We start from the raw sequence: 18,210 nt of genomic DNA, 5'->3' as shown, positions 1-18,210 counted from the left end.
ACAATTTATAAAATAAAATAAAAAAATCCAATAAAAACTGCATATCAGGAGTTCAAAACAACAGAGCAAAACATGTGAATGGTTTTAATGTTACGGTTGATCGCTGTAAATAACAGATTGGCAGATACATAGTACACCTACAAATAATATGTAAGGTATATAAACAAGAATGGTACATTTTCTTTACAATTTGACACATCAGGCTTGCTGTGAAGCATACCTCTAAATGCTGTTAAAAGCTACTAAGGCAATATGGCTGCCCTCATAATAATTAAAAAAATATATAAATAAATAAAAAATATATACAATCAGAAAATAGAAACAGATTAGAAAAAAAAAATTACATGTTTCAGAAAAATGAAAAAATGAATTTTAAGGGTAGGGTCACACGTGTCGCATTTTGCTGTGTATTTGCTGCTTCTTATCTTATTACTCATTGAAGTCAATGGGTAGCAATATACGCAGCTGATTTTGCTTTCTATTAAAGGGGTTATCCAGGAAAAAAAAACTTTTTTTTAATATATATATTAACTGGCTCCAGAAAGTTACAGATTTGTAAATTACTTCTATTAAAAAATCTTAATCCTTTCAGTACTTATGAGCTGCTGAAGTTGAGTTGTTCTTTTCTGTCTAAGTGCTCTCTGATGACACCTGTCTCGGGAACTGTCCAGAGTAGAAGAAAATCCCCATAGCAAACCTCTTCTACTCTGTGCAGTTCTCGAGACAGACATAGGTGTCAGCAGAGAGCACTGTTGTCAGACAGAAAATAACAACTCAACTTCAGCAGTTGATAATTATTGGAAGGATTAATTACCTTTCTGGAGCCCTGGAATACTCCTTTAACTTCAATGGGTAGGAACATACGCAGCAGCAAATACGCAGCAGAATACGGCAAATGTGACATTACCCTAATGGATGTAAAATGCCATTTTGGATTGAATGTTTTCAGTGTTATTTACCATATCTCTAATTTATGATAAGTTTTTCTAGCTACATGTGGTTGTAAGGTGCACAGTTTTTTTTAAGGGGTACTCCAGCGCTAAGACTTCTTATCCCCTATCCAAAGGATAGGGGATAAGATGCCTGATCCCAGAGGTCCCGCCACTGGGTACCCCTGTGATCTTTCACGCAGCACCCGTTACCATCAGCCCCTGGAGCATGTTTGCTCCGGATCTGATGACTGCCAATCACTGGGCCGGAGTATTGTGACGTCACGGCTCCACCCCCGTGTGATGTCACGATACTCAGGCCCCGTGATCGGCAGTCATCAGATCTGGAGCGAACATGCTCCAGGGGCTGATGGTAACGGGTGCTGCGTGAAAGATCACAGGGGTACCCAGTGGTGGGACCCCCGCCATCAGGCATCTTATTCCCCAATCCTTTGGATAGGGGATAAGATGTCTTAGCGCCGGAGTACCCCTTTAAGTTATTATTCATTACATCATAGAAAAGATCATGTTGTCTATGACAAGAATAAACAATACAAATAACACTTACAAATAATATATAAGGTATATAAACACATGATCAATTTTCCTTACAATTTGATATATTTCACTGAGTTACATGTGGTTTTAAGGTGCACAGTTTTTCTAGTTATTATATCATAGAAAAGATCATGATGTCTATGACAAGACTAAACAATACATCTTCCGTTATGTGGAATGTAACTATTTTAGCTCCTCATTATTCCAGCACAGTCCATAGAGAATGGAAATGCAAAGTAGAATCTTCCGGGAAGGGAATGCCATTCAGAGGGGATTCTTGTCCAGCTACGTATAGGTTTATTACACTTGTAGCCTCCATACAAATGCTCAATGCTTAGTCAGCCCTGAGGTATGTCATTAGAACTTGTGCATTTGTGAAGATTAAACATGCCTGACAGGACTTCAGCACTGTGTACTTTTACATCACCAGACGCCTCCTATTGGCCACCAGGAGGCACGTGACCTCCTTGGAATCCTGAATTGTAGCTACTGGCACTCCTCATGTACTTGACGACTTTCCCTTTCCAGCTTCTTTGCATGATCCAGTTAGATTATAATAACAGGAATTTAACAAACTGGGAGGAAAAAGATAAAAAAAAAGACATTGCCAGAAGAAGAAGGACTTCTATTTGTTTCAAGAGCCATGATGTGGGGACAGGATCAAGTTCCCCCCTCACCGGGCTGTAAGCGTCTAAGCTCTGTGTCACCTGAAAGTCAGGAGTACTATGTGTCCTTTGAGAAGAGGAGGAGGTCTCCCTATAGGATGAGTAGGCTCCTAGCAAGGCAACAACTCCTGGCTAAAATTCAACAAGGTGAGTTCTATGATGGCGCCATCCTCTCTGCTTCATTGACAAATATTTGTCTATCGTAATCCCATTTTCATCACCCCATTTATTATACTATGTACAACGTACGTTTCCCACGTGTCATTCAGCTGCACCCAATAACTAGAATTGTTAAGAACAACAAATGTATTATTTCTGTTTTAGAAGCCTCAGGAAAAAGATCCTAATGTAGGGTCAAATTCAGTACAGTTTTATTGTATTAGTAAACTTGTAAAGTATGTTTTCTTAGATAAATATGATTGATTTGATTTTATTTTTATTTAGTTTTCTATTATTGTTTATTTATTCAATCTTTTAATTTATCAGTTGTCATTTTTAGTAGTAATGTTTGTATTTTTTATTTTTTTTACATTAAGCATAACTAAGTAAATAAATATTTAAATAGATAAATAACAGAACTTTACCTATCGGTTCCTGCTCTCCCAAATGTCCCTCCACTACCCCCACTCCTATCATATCTAGAGATCAACTGGGGGTGTTATTCACACATACTAATAAACACCGCTAGCCGTTCTGCAATGTAGTTAAGTGCGGAAACACTGAGCAGCCGTGCAGGAGAACACGCAGAAAAGAGCATTACGTTTCTTGTTGTTTTTTACTGGGCTTGTACAAAGAGTGTTTTTGGATTGCTTGAGTTGTTTAATAGTGTTGTTTAGGTGTTGTAGTGGTTTTTGTGTTTTGCAATTCCTCACTATAATAAATTTCCCTGTTATTGTTGTTACATCCAGTTCAGCAGGTGAAATACTCTTAATGTATACAGGTACCTGTAGATTGTTTTTTTATAAAGATGAGATACAGGGTATCCCAAAAACTACGTAGAATAATCTCCATTACTAAAATCCAGGAAAGCGGTTTGATTTTCTCCTTGGGAATATGTAAAATGTTGTAATAAAAAAGGAAACAATTATGCTTTGTCTATTTTTAGGACTATGTTCACACTAGTGGCATAGCTGGCTCTCGCATAATGGAAGTCATGAGGCTGTGGCGGATTTACCATATGTTGTATTCACACAGGTCTGTTGGAGTTATGTCAAGGTTTCTGGCAAGAATGGCTTTGCATGCTGCGCTTTTCTTGCCATCAAGTTAATGAACATCCATCAGAGGTTCTTAATGGTGAACAGAACCTTATATTGTAAAGTGTTTAAAAACAATCTGTTTTATTTAGAGAGCTGGCGGGATGAGTAATTGTTTGAATATTTTTTATATTTCATGTACTTTTCTTTGTTACCTGGACAAAATACCCCAATGGTCTTCAGTTGTCCTACATAAAAGGCGTAAAATAAGGGGTTTTGTGTTATGGTAGCTACACCACTTAGCTATAGACAACACAAAGGTGGCCTCAGTCTAGGAATCCTTAATTTATTTATTTTGTTACTATTCATCCCATAAAAATGCTACTCCCTTATCGGGAACTACAACTACCTCAACCATAATGTAAAGAGTTAATGTCTTCTAACGAACCTCTAACCAGATTTCAAGAATTAGTGTTCCACTGCATGCGAAAATCATCATATACATTACATTTTTACTATTTCCTGAAGATTGTTTTCTATCTTGGACAGTCTGGACGATGATGAAGAGGACTAATGCCCCTCTGCTTCCCCTACCTCCCCATATTTTTGCCTAGTAGTTTGGTCCTGTGATCTGCCCCTCTCTACCCCATAGCCCCCACGCCCCTCCCCGATCACAGACTGTAATGTGTTGTTGTTTTTTTTACTTTGTTTCTTCGATAACGAGTGATGGAGCGGAGTGTTAGTGTAGCATGTGGTATAGTGTATAGCTTAGGCAATCTGTGCTGTATATTGTACTGTCATGCTTTGTGTGATTGTAATTTATTGTATGATGACTGAATGATGAATAAAGCTCTTTCAATACCTTTTATTATTTCCTGAACATTTTAACCTGATCTACAATCTGGGGTCTGGGACCTATTAGGCTGTTAGATAAGGGTTATATTATATGTTGTTCTTGTCTGATCTTTTTGTTTCCTAAAGCTGTAGGTGGCTTGAGAAATAAAATAAAAATGTAGTCACCATGGAATGGAAAAAAACATTCTGTTGAATAGTGTGACCCAGGACTATGGCATTTTACAGATTCCTGAATTATCACATTTTACACTTTCTTACAAGGTTTCATTGATAATTTCAGATCAGCAGGTTAATGGTCTATAAAGAGAATTTGTCATGAGACAATATTCTATTGTTTAAATTAAGTTTTTATGTTAAGCATTTTTTTTTATAATCTTTGTAGATTTTTCAATTTTCCATTTTACTATCTATACTGTATTATGAAATAATCCTGAAATTGTAAAATATTTAGTCTAGCCACTAAGCCTAATAATAAGATGACACTTCTTCTGTAAGACCTCTGCACAGTTCTCAATGCATGCCTAGAAAACTCTCCCATAGAAGCCAATAGGGTCCTCTCCAGACTATTGTTACTAGGGCTTACTGTAAAGCATATCTCTAAATTATGTTAAAAGCAACTCGGGTGGCCCCCAAAATAATGTATTATAAATGAAATTTAAAAAAAATTACAATGAGAAAACAGAAACATATTTTATATTCTTCTTAGTCCACAAAATTCCCCAAATAAAATTTGAATGGGGTTATCCAGGAATAGAAAAACTGAGCTAATATCTTCCAAATACAGCAAAACATCTGGCCTCAGATTATGTGTGGTATTACAACTTGTCTCCATTCACGTCAGTGGAACTGAGCTGCAATACCACACACAACCTAAGGACAGATGAGGTGCTGTTTTCTGGAAGAATAGTTTTTTCTATTCCTGGATAACCCCTTTAACCTGTTAAGGACCAAGGGCGTACCTGTACGCCCTGAGTCTGCTCCCTTTCTATAAAGCAGTGCCACGTCGTTAGACGACCAGGACCCATGGCTAATAGCGCGCAGCACTGATCACGGTGCCGCGCGCTATTAACCCTTTAGACACAGCATTCAAAGTTGATCGCCACGTCTAAAGTGAAAATAAACTACCCCTGGCTAGCTCAGTGGGCTGTTCGGGACTGCCACAGTGAAATTGCGGCATCCTAAACAGCTGTAGGACATGAGGAGGGTCCCCTACCTGCCTCCTGGTGTCCGATCGCCGAAAGACTGCTCAGTGCCTGAGATTCAGGCATGAGCAGTCAAGCGGCAGAATCATTGATCAATGGTTTCCTATGAGAAACCATTGATCAATGTAAAAGATCAGTGTGTGCAGTGTTACAGCCCCCTATGGGAGCTATAACACTGCAAAAAAAAAAAAGTGAACAAAAAAAGTTAATAAAGTTAATAAAGATAAAGGCCTTCCCTAATAAAAGTTTGAATCACCCCCCTTTTCCCATAAAAAAAGTGTAAATAAAAATAAACATATGTGGTATTGCCGCATCCAGAAATTTCCAAATTATAAAAATATATCATTAATTAAACCACACGCGGTCAATGGCGTACGCGCAAAAGATTCCAAAGTCCAAAATAGCGTATTTTTGCTCACTTTTTATATCATGAAAAAAATAATAAAGAGCGATCAAAATTCCGATCAATTCAAACAGTGTACCGTTAAAAACATCAGATCACGTCGCAAAAAATGAGCCCTCATACCGCCCCGTACGCGGAAAAATAAAAAAGTTATAGGGGTCGGAAGATGACAATTTTCCTGCATGTAGTTATGATTTTTTCAAGAAGTACGACAAAATCAATCCTACATAAGTAGGGTATTATTTTAATTGTATGGACCTACAGAATAAAGATAAGGTGTCATTTTTACCGAAAACTGTACTGCATAGAAATAAAAAAGCCCCCAAAAGTTAAAAATTTTGTTTTTTCTTCAATTTTGTCGCACAATGATTTTTTTCCCCATTTCGTCGTAGATTTTTGGGTAAAATGTCTGATGTCATTACAAATATAATTGGTGGCGCAAATTTTTTTTAGGATTTTTAAGTGCAAAATTGAAAGAGTTATGGTTTTTTAAAGGTAAGAAGGAAAAAATGAAAGTGCAAAAACGGAAAAACCTCTGGTCCTTAAGGGGTTAAAGGGGTACTCCACTGGCCAGTGTTGTACTAAATGTTCCGAATGCTGTGTTTGTGCTCCGGGGGTCGTCCATGCCCCCTCGGGATGTCACGGCCACGCCCCCTCAATGCAAGTCTATGGGAGGGGGCGTGACGTCTGTCACACCCCCTCCCTTAGACTTGCATTGAGGTAGCGTGGCCATTACATCACGAGCGGGCATGGCCGACCCCCGCAGCGCGAAAACAGCCTTCGGAACATTTAGTTTTATGCTGGCCAGTGGAGTACCCCTTTAAAGGGGCATTCCAGGATTTTTTTTATTTGACTATGCTACAGGGGCTGTAAAGATAGTGTAGTTCATAATATAGTGTCTGTACCTGTGTGTGATGGTTTTCTCACAATTCTTCTGTGATTTTCACCCCAATATTTCTTATGAACAGCATACAAAATGACTGTTGTCTCCCGGGTTGCAATGCGGCCGAGACCTGACTCACTAGTCAGCTGATGAGAGGGAGCCTGTCTGCTTCAATGGGTGGAGGGATTGCATGGTGGGAGTGAGATCAATCTGCAACTAATGCAACAGCTGTAGGCACCCTGATTGAAAACCACAGGTCTTTTGAATCGATGCCGCTGATTTATGTTTCAATGGGTGGGGTGGCTGTGGGAGGGAGGAAAATTGAATTATGGGATTTGTAGGCAAAGAAGAAAACTCAAACAGGAAATACCAGTTCACAAAAAAGCTAGCCACAGTGTTATGGTAATCTCACGACATAGCCATTTAGCCCCAAGACAAGCGCAGATCCTTCCTGAGCATGTCCATTGCTGTCTGCCAGGTACGTACTAAAATCAACTTATGGTGGAGAACCCCTTTAATACCTGGGAAGCAGCAAGATATCAAGTATCTGTGAATCCTAGTTTGCCACAGTCATGGGTCTCACAATGGTTAGGTTATCACAATGAAGCTAACCAATAACAACTATTTTCAACAAGTGTTTTCTATGTCTATTCTTCCTTATGTCATATTATTTTTTTCTACAAGAACCAGCCATCCCCAAACCACTAATGCCTGTAAATGACTTCACCTCCTATCCCGCACCAGACATGCCTCAACAATCGCTTACACAGTCACTTGCCTACATTTCCATGCATACATAGCCAATCACAACCAGGGACTCTGCATGCAGCTCTCCCCCACCTGTATGTGCAAACCTCTAACTTTGCAGGAATATATAGGCTTTTATTTAACCCTCAATGATCAGGGTAAATAGTAAATTTCTTCCACAGTCAAATTCTACCATTTAAAAGCTTCAAAACTTCTATGGGTAAGATTTATCAAAACCTGTGCAGAGGAAAAGTTAACCAGTTGCCCATATCAACCAATTAGATAGCTTTTTTTCAAAGGCCTTTTTAAAAATTAAAGAAGCAATTTAATTGGTTGCTATGGGCAACTGGTAAATTTTTCCTCTGCACAGGTTTTGATCAATCTCCCCCTATAGAATCAGATCATATTGGCCCTGATTTACTATTGTAAACCCGACATGTCGGGTTGTGCGCCAGATTCTGTCTCATTGCGCCAGAAATGAAAAAAAAAAAAAAAACCTGACCAACTCTCCATTTTACTGAGAAAAGGGGGTGTGGTCACAGAAAAGAGGTGTGTCCCTGACATTTTCACAAAAACCCAACATATTTACTAAAGTTTTGACAGAAAATGTGGTGGATTTCAGCTGAGGAAAACCAAACAGATCAGAACAAAAAAGCAAAATGTAGGGAAAGTGGAAAATGTAGGGAAACCTTAGTAAATACCGTGGAAAAAAAATTGTAGGGAATTTAAACCCACAAAGAAACCTACACAACATTCTTAGTAAATCAGGGCCATTGTGTTTTACAAAGCCTAAGGGTGCGCTCACACGGAGTAATTCAAGAGGAATTTACTCGAGTGATTCCTCTTGAATTCTCCGCTCCAAACTAATTCACATCTCCTCTGCCCATTGACTTTAATGTTATTTCTGCTGTCCTGTTCACACTGCGGAAATTCTGTTAGCAGAATTCCAATGCTGAATTCTGTTCCGCTCGAAGAAAGATGATGTTCATTCTTCAAGTGGAATCCACTAGCAGAAATCAATTGAAGTCAATGGTAAAAAAAAATTCCTCCCGATGTCGTTTTCGCGCGCAATTTGTGCGGAATTTGCGCTGAATTCATGCGAAAATGGCTGAAAACCCCTTCACTTCTTTCTCCCCATTTCCGCGCGCAATTCCCTGTGCAATTTCCCGCGAATTTTGCACAAAAATAAAATTCGTTTTTCCGCCCGTAAATTTTTCAACGTGAATTACTCTTCATTTACTCCGTGTGAACGCACCCATAGAACAGTGTTTTTCCCAACCAGGGAGCCTCCAGCTGTTGCAATACTACAACTCTCAGCATGCCCGGACAGCCTATAAGTCATTGAGACTAACTGTCAGCACTTATTTCCTTTGCAAATTCTGAAAAAAAATAAGGGCAAATTCAGCATAATTACTGCCCCATTTACCATACATAAAAAGGAATCCAGGTCCACAGAGGAATTCTTGGTGAATTCCTAGGTTTAACATACAAATACATACCCTAGGGCTAGGTTCACACTGCAGTGCGGCCAGCACTGACTGAATCAGTCGGCGCTAGGACCGTGTGGACACTGCAGTCTCCAATAGACTGCAATGTGTTCCGCGAGTGTTTCCGCCTTCGTAATTTGTGAAGTGGAATTTGTGTTGCTCATTCTTCAGGCGGAAATACTGAAACCCATTCACTATACTATACATTTTAGTAAGCAGAATTTCTGCCTGCAATTTCAAAGCGGAATTGCAGGTGGAAATTCCGTAGTGTGAACCTAGCCTTAGGGCCGAATCACACAGCGGAATTTTTGTGTGAAATCCAGCAGAAAAATTCCACACAGTAATACAGTTTTTTAATGGGATTCTGCTACACGGTGCACACATCAGAATCCTGCCCTGGAAATTCTAATTTTGTTCATTGTTCTTATTGGAATCCGCTCGGGCATGCATTGCCGTCTATGGAAACAGTGCATGTCTGAGCAGTCCTAGCACCAACTTAGTGAGTTAGAACCTGCTGCGCATGGCATGTCTGCCCAGTATTTTTTCTGGGTTAATATTCTTCCCTCCAAATGGACCATAAGGCTAGGTTCAGACTACGGAATCTCCTGGGAGAAAATTTCCGCCCAGAGATTACTAGTTCGGCCAGCGCTGACTGAATCAGTCGGCGCTAGGACCGCGCGGACACTGCAGTCTCCAATAGACTGCAATGTGTTCCGCGCGGATTTCCGCCTGAAGAAAGAGCAACGCCTTTCTTTAGGCGGAAATTTCCAAGCGGATTTTCCGTTCACAAATTCCGCTTCACAAATTCCGAAGTGTGAATTTGTAAACGGAAACTCATTCACTACACTATACATTTTAGCAAGAGGAATTTCCGCCTGCAATTTCAAAGCGAAATTGCAGGCGGAAATTCCGCAGTTTGAACCTAACCTAAGACCTGAGAGATGGGGAAGTAACAACTGCTTGTCACCTTCCAATTACTTTTGGTCTAAAAAACTAATTGGAATATGCTTTGAATATTAAGCTATTACACATTGCATTCACCTTAACAGGTAGGAGTGCACTGAATCTAGTTAGGGTGCATTCATACGGCCGTCTGTCCCCGTCCCCCCGTTTAGGTTCCGTTGTTGCAGCTTGTAAATGGATTAAAACGGTTGTAAAATAATCCCATTGATGTCAATGGGATTTTTTTATAACCCTTTGGTATCTGTTTGCACCCGTCTGCGCTCATTTCCGTTTTTTTTTATTTATTTTTTGACGGGAGAAAAGACTATGCATGCAGTATTTTTTCTCCCATCACATAAGCGGAAGAAAAAACTGATACAGTAAATTTATCATTGAAGTCTATGGGAAACGGATGAGCCTTTAATGTCATCCGTTTTTTTCAATCTGTTGTTTGATCTGTTTTTACTTCTGAGCATGCTCAGAACAAAAACATTTTTGGGGGGTTTATTAACTGAACAATATGAATCCAAACGGATAACATCCGTTTGCATCTGTTATTGTCCTTTTTTTACGTCCGTTTTTATTTTTGACGGGAGAAGAACGGGACGGGTCTAGACGGCCGTGTGAACGCAGCATTACAAGTAAAGAAGTGTGTACATCTAAGGGTATGTTCATACCGTGGAATTCCGCGAGCAGAGATTCCATCAAGTGGCCACCACCTAAAATACTTAGGCAGTAGGACCGCGCGGCTCTGCCCCGTCACCATTGACGGCCATGCAGTGCTCGCGGAATTCCACGCAAAGAATGAACATGTTCTTTCTTTGCGCGGAAAAATTTCAGCGGCGGAATTGTCAACAGCTGAAATTCCTCAGTGTGAACGGGTCTCACGGAAGACCCATTCACATTGATGGTAATATTCACTGCGCTACGGGAATTCCACAGTGTGAACATACCCTAAGGGTGTGCATAGCATTGAGCAGTATTCCCCAGCCCAGCTGTTGTTAAAATAGAGTTATCTATCCAGGCATAATGGGAGTTGTAGTTTTGCAACAAGTGGAGAGCCAGAGATTGGGGGACATTGCCATAGAGGAAGCCACTGTAGTTGCTATGGAGTAAGTGTAACCCTGCTCATGGTGACTCACCTCTAAGGACATAGAGAAAAATGTATTAATAGAGAAAAATGTATTAATAGAGAAAAGGGATAAACAAGGAACACATGCTGTTTTCCACATCAAAAACGACAGGGTCAACTTGTGAAATCCAACTCCCATTGACTTCAATGGAAGGCAGGGAACCACGCTGAAAAGAAGTGAGCCCCAGTGAGGCGCTGCACACAGGATCGGATTATGCCCCTGTTCACAGGCCCTTATAATGAAATATTGGTGTTCATGCCTAATGATATATTCATAGATACATTACAGTTATCAGGCTTGAAAAAGACCGTATGAAGAACAATGTCACGTTTATACTCATGACTTATGGTCTTTGCTCTCAATTAAATCGGTTTTACGAAATTCCCTTTCATGTCAGGACATCTTGTATTTTGGTTCTACTATTCATTTAATTGAGTCAGCGGCCATTGACCTACGTGATGGCTTCAAGGCTCTGGTGCTGGAACAAAAGTTTCATCCCTGGAAGCAGTAACTAAATGCAAGAAGCACTCCTGGAATGTGGACCCCTTCCCTGAAGGAAGACTCCTTCTGTGGTCAGGCAGATGACTATCTCTATATGCAATACAGCTGAGACCCAGTAGCCTGCAGGCACAGAGTCAGCTCAAAACAAACAAAAGCTCTAATGGAGATGGTTAGAAGAGGTTAGTGACCTGTAACAAACAAACATATGCATTAAAACAGGTGGCTTAAAATGGGTGTCACCCACATAAAGGGGTTCCCCGCCCCAGACATCCCCTGTGATCCCCTGTGATCTGCGGCCCGGCACTCCAGTAATCTGCATGCAGAGTGACCACAGTCATCACGCCTCCTCCATAAATCTCCCATAGACATTAATGGAGGGGACAGGACGACCACGACCAGACTGTAAATGTACTGGGCTGTAGATCACGGGGGTCCCAGCGGCTGTACCCCCCATGATCAGACATCTTATCCTGGATAGGGAATAAGATGTCTAGGGGAGGAGTACCCCTTTAAGGATTGAAGACATATTAGATGTGTGTTTGCCAAACCCACCATTTTCGATGGAACGGGCCAACCATCCTTTCGGTTCTGTGGTCCTCAATATGACTTCATATTTATAGCACAACCTGAGACACCCATACCCAGAACCCTTCTTGCTTTTATAGGGGTAGCAGCTGCACCCAGGTCCTAAAGACTGTGGGGGCTCAATTACATCTCTTCTACATAAGCAGATACTAGTATTATAAATGTCACTAGGGGCCCTCTTACAAATTTGCATTAGGACCCAGGAGATTGCTGTTATACCTCCAGCCACTGTGTTCTGTTAAAGGGGTACTCCAATGGAAAAAAAAAATTCAAATCAGCTGGTGCCAGAAAGGTAAACAGATTTGTAAATTACATCTGTATAAAAATTTCTATTCTTCCAGTGCTTATCAGCTGCTGTATGCTTTCTTTTCGGTCTGATCACAGTGCTCTCTGTTGACACCTATTCATGTCAGGAACTGTCCAGAGCAGGAGAGGTTTGCTATGGGGATTTGCTCCTACTCTGGACAGTTCCTGACATGGACAGAGGTGTCAGCAGAGAGCACTGTGGTCAGACAGAAAAGAACAACTCAACTTCCTCTGGAGCATACAGCAGCTGATAAGTACTGGAAGGATTACGATTTTTAAATAGAAGTAATTTACAAATCTGTTTAACTTTCTGGCACAGTTGATTTGAAAAAAAAAAATAATAATAATAATAATTCTACCAGAATGCCCCTTTAATATGACTCCAGCCTGAAGCATTTGCAATAAAAGCCACCATTGTTTATGTCCTTGTTAGATAGGAAATGTTGTGTACATCAGATAGCCTTGGGCATCTGTAAACTGAATTCTTTTAGCCTCGTAATTGTTTCAAAATATTAACATAAATGTTCTCACTGGATGCTTTTAAGCAAAATATTAGCCCTTAGTATTTATCTACAAGGTAGTAGACCAGTGTTTCCCAACCAGGGTGCCTCCAGCTGTTGCTAAACTATAACTCCCAGCATGCCCGGACAGCCTAGGGCTGTCCGGGCATGCTGGGAGTTGTAGTTTTGCAAAAAAACAGGTGACAACCGCCATGTCTGGTAAACAGAAGTCGGGGGACCTGCATCGGGGTCCGAGAGAAAATTAAATAGGAACACAGCTTTAGGGTACGGTCACACGTAATGGATCCGCAGCATATTTTGTGCTGCAAATCCACCAGTGACCCAACCCATAGTGTGCCTCCACCTGTTGTCACCTCCTGCCCTGCCTCGCAGAGGCAATCAGCTTCTCTGAGCAGCTACACAGGGGCCTGCGAGGCCCTTGTGTGGCTGCTCGGAGCGGCGGTTTGCCTCTGCGAGCAGGCCAGGGTGCAGAGCGAGGCAGGGCAGGAGGTGACAACAGGTGGAGGCACACTATGGGTTGGGTCACTGGTGGATTTGCAGCAAATCCATTACGTGTGACCCTACCCTTAAAGGGGTTATCACAATAATGTGATTTTAGTATGACCCTGCCAGGCAGTAATATAGACATGCTTAGGAAGGATCCATGTTTGTCTTTGTGCTAAATGGTTGTGTTGTGAGTTCACCATAACACTGCTGCTTTATTCTTGTTATATGACTATTTCCTGTTGGAGGTCCCTCCCTCCAACTACAAGTCCCAGGACCCCTGGTTTGTAAGTGCGAAGTCACTTTTCTCCCTCCCACACATCAGCCACCCCAACCATTGCAGTACACCCCGGACTATTCCCTGCAGCCTTATGGAGAGGGATATCCCCCTAAACAAGCACCTTTGAAGCAGACAGGCTCCTCACTAGTGATATAATACAACACTCAACAATATAATGAGACAACGCTCATTTTGTATGCTGTTAAAAATAAACATCAGGGCAAAAATCACATAAGAATTGTGAGACCACCATCAAACACAGGAGAAAATAGGAATGTCCAGCGTAGATGGTCGTGCAAAGATGGTTATTCTTTATTGGATAAAAGCCATAACAGGAGCAAAAGTAACGCATTTCAGGTGCGTTCGCACCCTTAGTCGTACTGCGAACGCACCTGAAACGCGTTACTTTTGCTCCTGTTTGCTCCTGTTATGGCTTTTATCCAATAAAGAATAACCATCTTTGCACGACCATCTGTGCTGGACATTCCTATTTTCTCTATTGATGTGGAGCTTGCCTTGCACAGTCCGTGCGCGTGGGGCCGCTGAGGGTGAGCTGAATACTTTGTATTCTTGGACACCATCAAACACAGGTACAGACACTATATTATGAACTACATTAACTTTACAGCCCCTGTAGCATAGTCAAATAAAAAATATATCCTGGAATACCCCCTTAATATTGGTATAGAGCAGTATTCCAAAACCTGTGGCTCTCCATCTGTTGCAAAACTACACCTCCCATCATGGCTGGATAGATGGATTTTCTCTGGTCATGATGGGATTTGCAGTTTTACAATAGCTGGAGATCCACAGGTTGGGGACAATAGAATAGAGAATTTATATCAGAGACACATCTGAATTATTCAGGACTTTTAGTTTGTTGTGCTTGACTGCCTCTGCGAAAATGAGATACAGTACATCTGTTAAGGGGAGGTCAGGAATGGGCGATGTATGAAGAATGCCAGCTGGGTATGAAGGAAGGAAACGTATGCAATTACAATGTTTGTAAATAGAATCGCCTTGGTAACAAATTGTGAATAACAATGTTACATTGTTACAAAAAAAAAGGCAGGAATAAATGTTTGTTTTTTTAAGAATTACTTAGGCTAAGTTTCTACTTGTTTTCTTTTATTTATATATTTTTAATGCCAAGAAAACCGCCAATTCTGCCGCATGGCGTTTTTCGGCCAAAAAAACGCTGCGGCCAGATGTTAGCTGTAAATCAATGAGAAATCGCAAATTCATATTTAACTTGGCATTTTTCAGTTTTTTTTTTTTTTTTTTAAATCCTTTTGGCGTTTTTCACTCTTTTTTTTATTTTATTTTTTGCATCTTTCAGCTCCTTGGCGGTTTTGCAAAATCGCAGCATGTTGAGCCACTGGCATTTTTTTCTCTGAAATTGTGGCGTTTTTCTCCCATAGAAGTCTATGGGAGTAAAAGAACGCCAAGAAAAACGCCATGTGGGTTTTTTCAGGCGGTTTCTATTCTCTTTTGCACTTTAACGATCCAAAAAAGTGATGGAGATACCGTTTTTTAATGAAATTTCATAGGGTACCATTATTTTAAAAAAATTATAATAAAAAAGATACAGTAGTGATGGAAAAAATTGTATCTTAAGAAATGTATCTTTTTTTATTACAACATTTTTATAAATTTTTAAACAGGGATGAATTTATGTGTGCGGGCAGGGACCTAAAAATGTAGCCGGCAATAATTAAAATGTAGTGTGTGTGTTTTTCACTTTTTTTTCTTTATTTTTTAAATTTTTTAAAGTAGTACTACTACTCCCAGCATGGAACAGACTGTTCCATGATGGGAGTAGTAGTGCCTGTACTAATTGACAGATCGCCCGTTGCGATCCTCCTGTATAATGTATAGATGCAGCCAGCCGCTCTTCTATGATCCCCTGCACTGCCGTATATATACACCTATTCATATTTCCCGCAGAGAGCTGTGATTGGCCAGATGGTTCCAGACAATCACAGCTCTCTGTGGGAAATAGGAATATGTGTATATATACGTCAGTGCAGGGGACCATAGAAGAGTGGCTGGCCGTATCTATAAATTATACAGGAGGATCACAGCGAGTGTTAGGAGAGACATCCGCTGTGATCTTTCCTTAACTGCAGGTACTACTACTCCCAACATGGAGCACACTCTTCTCCATGCTGGGAGCTGTAGTATCTGCATTAATAGACAGATTGCAACAGGTGTCAGAAGTTACACTCGCTGCGATCTGTCTATTAATGCAGGTACTACAGCTCTCAGCATGGAGCAGAATGTGCTCCATGTTGGGAGTAGTAGTACCTGCAGGTTAGAACAGATCACAGCGAGTATCACTACTAACACCTGCTGCGATCGTCCTGTCTATTGCAGAGATGGGGAGCAGCTTTTTCCTGCGCTCCCATCTCTGCACTAGACTCCGACCGGCCACTTACTCATTCGGCCAAACCCCACTCTGGGTGGAAAATATGAATGAATGATGCTCTATTTGCATCACTGGCCGGAGTATAGAGCAGAGATGTGAGCCCTGTATAGAGCCGCTCTGCATCTCTGCTATATTATGGATGATCGCATCGGGTGTCACGACTTACACCCGGGGCGATATGTCTATTAATACAGGTACTACTACTCCCATCATGTAACAGTCTGATTCATGCAGGGAGTAGTAGTACTACCTAAAAAATGTAAAAAATAGAGAGAAAAAAGTGAAACACACACACTTTAAAAAAATGTAATTTCTTTAAATAATTTTTTTCCATCACTACTGCATCCTTTTTTTTTTTTTTTTGGTACCCAACAAATTTTGGGTACCAAAAATAACTGCCAAGGTGCCAAAAATGCAATTTCCACACAAATGAAAAAACACCAGAATAAATGCCAGACGCAGGAAATTGCACTGCCGTTTTTTCAGGCGTTTTTTCTTGCGTTTTTTTCAAACCATAGCCTTATAGATCCGAAAATAATACCCGGCAGCTGGCCCATAATGCAGAACACATTTACTTTTTATACAGAACAGATAAAGCAAGGGACAAGAAGCCTTATATTACACATTGATATTAGAAGATAATGGGCCTGACGAAGATCCCTGTCCGGGATCGAAACGCGTTTCAAATAAAGAAATATTCATCATAAATCCTGGGGACCAGCGCCTTTCTTGAGAGGAACATACTTCTATTTTTTTCCTGCTAATCTACCTCCACTGGTCTGACTGACGTCACACCGGGAAGTTCCTCGTGGCAGCAGTCTACCTGTCTCTCTCCAGACGCTACTGTAGGTGTTGTGCCCTGAGCTCAACACCTAGGGGTAAGAACCCATCTTTGATTTTTATCCTGGTACTCGTGGTAAATGGTCTTCACTAGGGGCGCAGCTCTTGTTGTTTTTTCTCTTTTATATATTAGTATCCCCTGAATAGAACTAAGGGTAGATTTTTGCACCCCTTGATAAATTCATTACAATCATACACTGGCAGGGGTTTCCTTTAGACCAGCATATGAAATGTCAGTCTTGGTAAATCTCCCCACCACATTAGGGTGCACTCACACCAAGGTATGTCCGCCTGGAGAAAGTCCGGGGGATATTCTGTGCACAAAAGGTGCTAGGACTGCATGGACATGTGCCCTCACCATTGGTGCCAATGCATATCCAAACTGATTCCACCGAGGCTTTCATTCCAATGAGAGGCTGCTGCACCGGAATTTCTAAGCGGAATTTATCTGCTTGGAAATTCTGTTGTATGAATGCACCCTAAGACTTTGCTTCTAGTGGAGTAAGCCAAAAAGGCTAGTTATGAAAGTTCTGCACACTGAAGCCATAGCCAACGGTTAGAAATTTCCCCCACAAATCATCCCAATGAGTTGTTTGTTAAAGGGGTACTCCAGTGGAAAACGATTTAAAAAAATCAACAGATTTGTAAATTACTTCTATTTAAAAATGTTAATCCTTCCAGAACTTATCAGCTGCTGTATGCTACAGAGGAAATTCTTTTTGAATTTATTTTCTGTCTGACCACAGTGCTCTCTGCTGACACCTCTGTCCATGTCAGGAACTGTCCAGAGTAGGAGCAAATCCGTATAGCAAACCTCTCCTGCTCTGGACAGTTCCTGATACAGACAGAGAGGTCAGCAGAGAGCACTGTGGTCAGGCAGAAAAGAAATTAAAAAAGGAAAAGAACTTCCTCTGGTGCATACAGCAGCTGATGAGTACTGGAAGGATTAAGATTTTTAAATAGAAGTAATTTACAAATCTGTTTAACTTTCTGGCATCAGTTGATTTAAAACAAACAAAAAAACAAAAAACTGTTTTCTCACAGGAGTACCCTTTTAATAATAAAGAGGCAGCAAAAAAATTAAGTTAAATATATAAATAAATAACTCACCTGTTGAAATTTAAAGGGGTCTCAACTGGCTCCGGAAAGTTAAACAGATTTGTAAATTACTTCTATTAAAAAATCTTAATCCTTCCAATAGTTATTAGCTTCTGAAGTTTTCTGTCTAACTGCTCAATGATGATGTCACGTCCCGGGAGCTGTGCATGA

General features: G+C 40.7%; 1 protein-coding gene across 7 annotated transcripts in view; it reads left to right on the top strand.

Annotated features, from left to right (window-relative positions):
• The window catches only part of STARD13 (StAR related lipid transfer domain containing 13), a 508,748-nt gene that overhangs the window by 313,699 nt on the left and 176,839 nt on the right, over window positions 1-18,210 (top strand). Inside the window, exon 1 of one of the 7 annotated variants that reach the window (XM_056561903.1) lies at window positions 1,967-2,299. The exons of the other annotated variants lie outside the window; for them this stretch is intronic. Within the exon in view, the coding sequence (XP_056417878.1) occupies window positions 2,131-2,299 (169 nt within the window). The 5' untranslated portion in view covers window positions 1,967-2,130. Of the gene's footprint in view, window positions 1-1,966; window positions 2,300-18,210 lie in introns of those variants that run through there. 7 annotated transcript variants of the gene reach the window in all.

This window comes from Hyla sarda, chromosome 2 (genome assembly GCF_029499605.1).
Source record: "Hyla sarda isolate aHylSar1 chromosome 2, aHylSar1.hap1, whole genome shotgun sequence".
Classification (NCBI taxonomy): Eukaryota; Metazoa; Chordata; class Amphibia; order Anura; family Hylidae; genus Hyla; species Hyla sarda.
The sequence above is the reverse complement of the archived record's forward strand: the minus strand, read 5'-3'. Positions and strand labels throughout refer to the sequence as shown.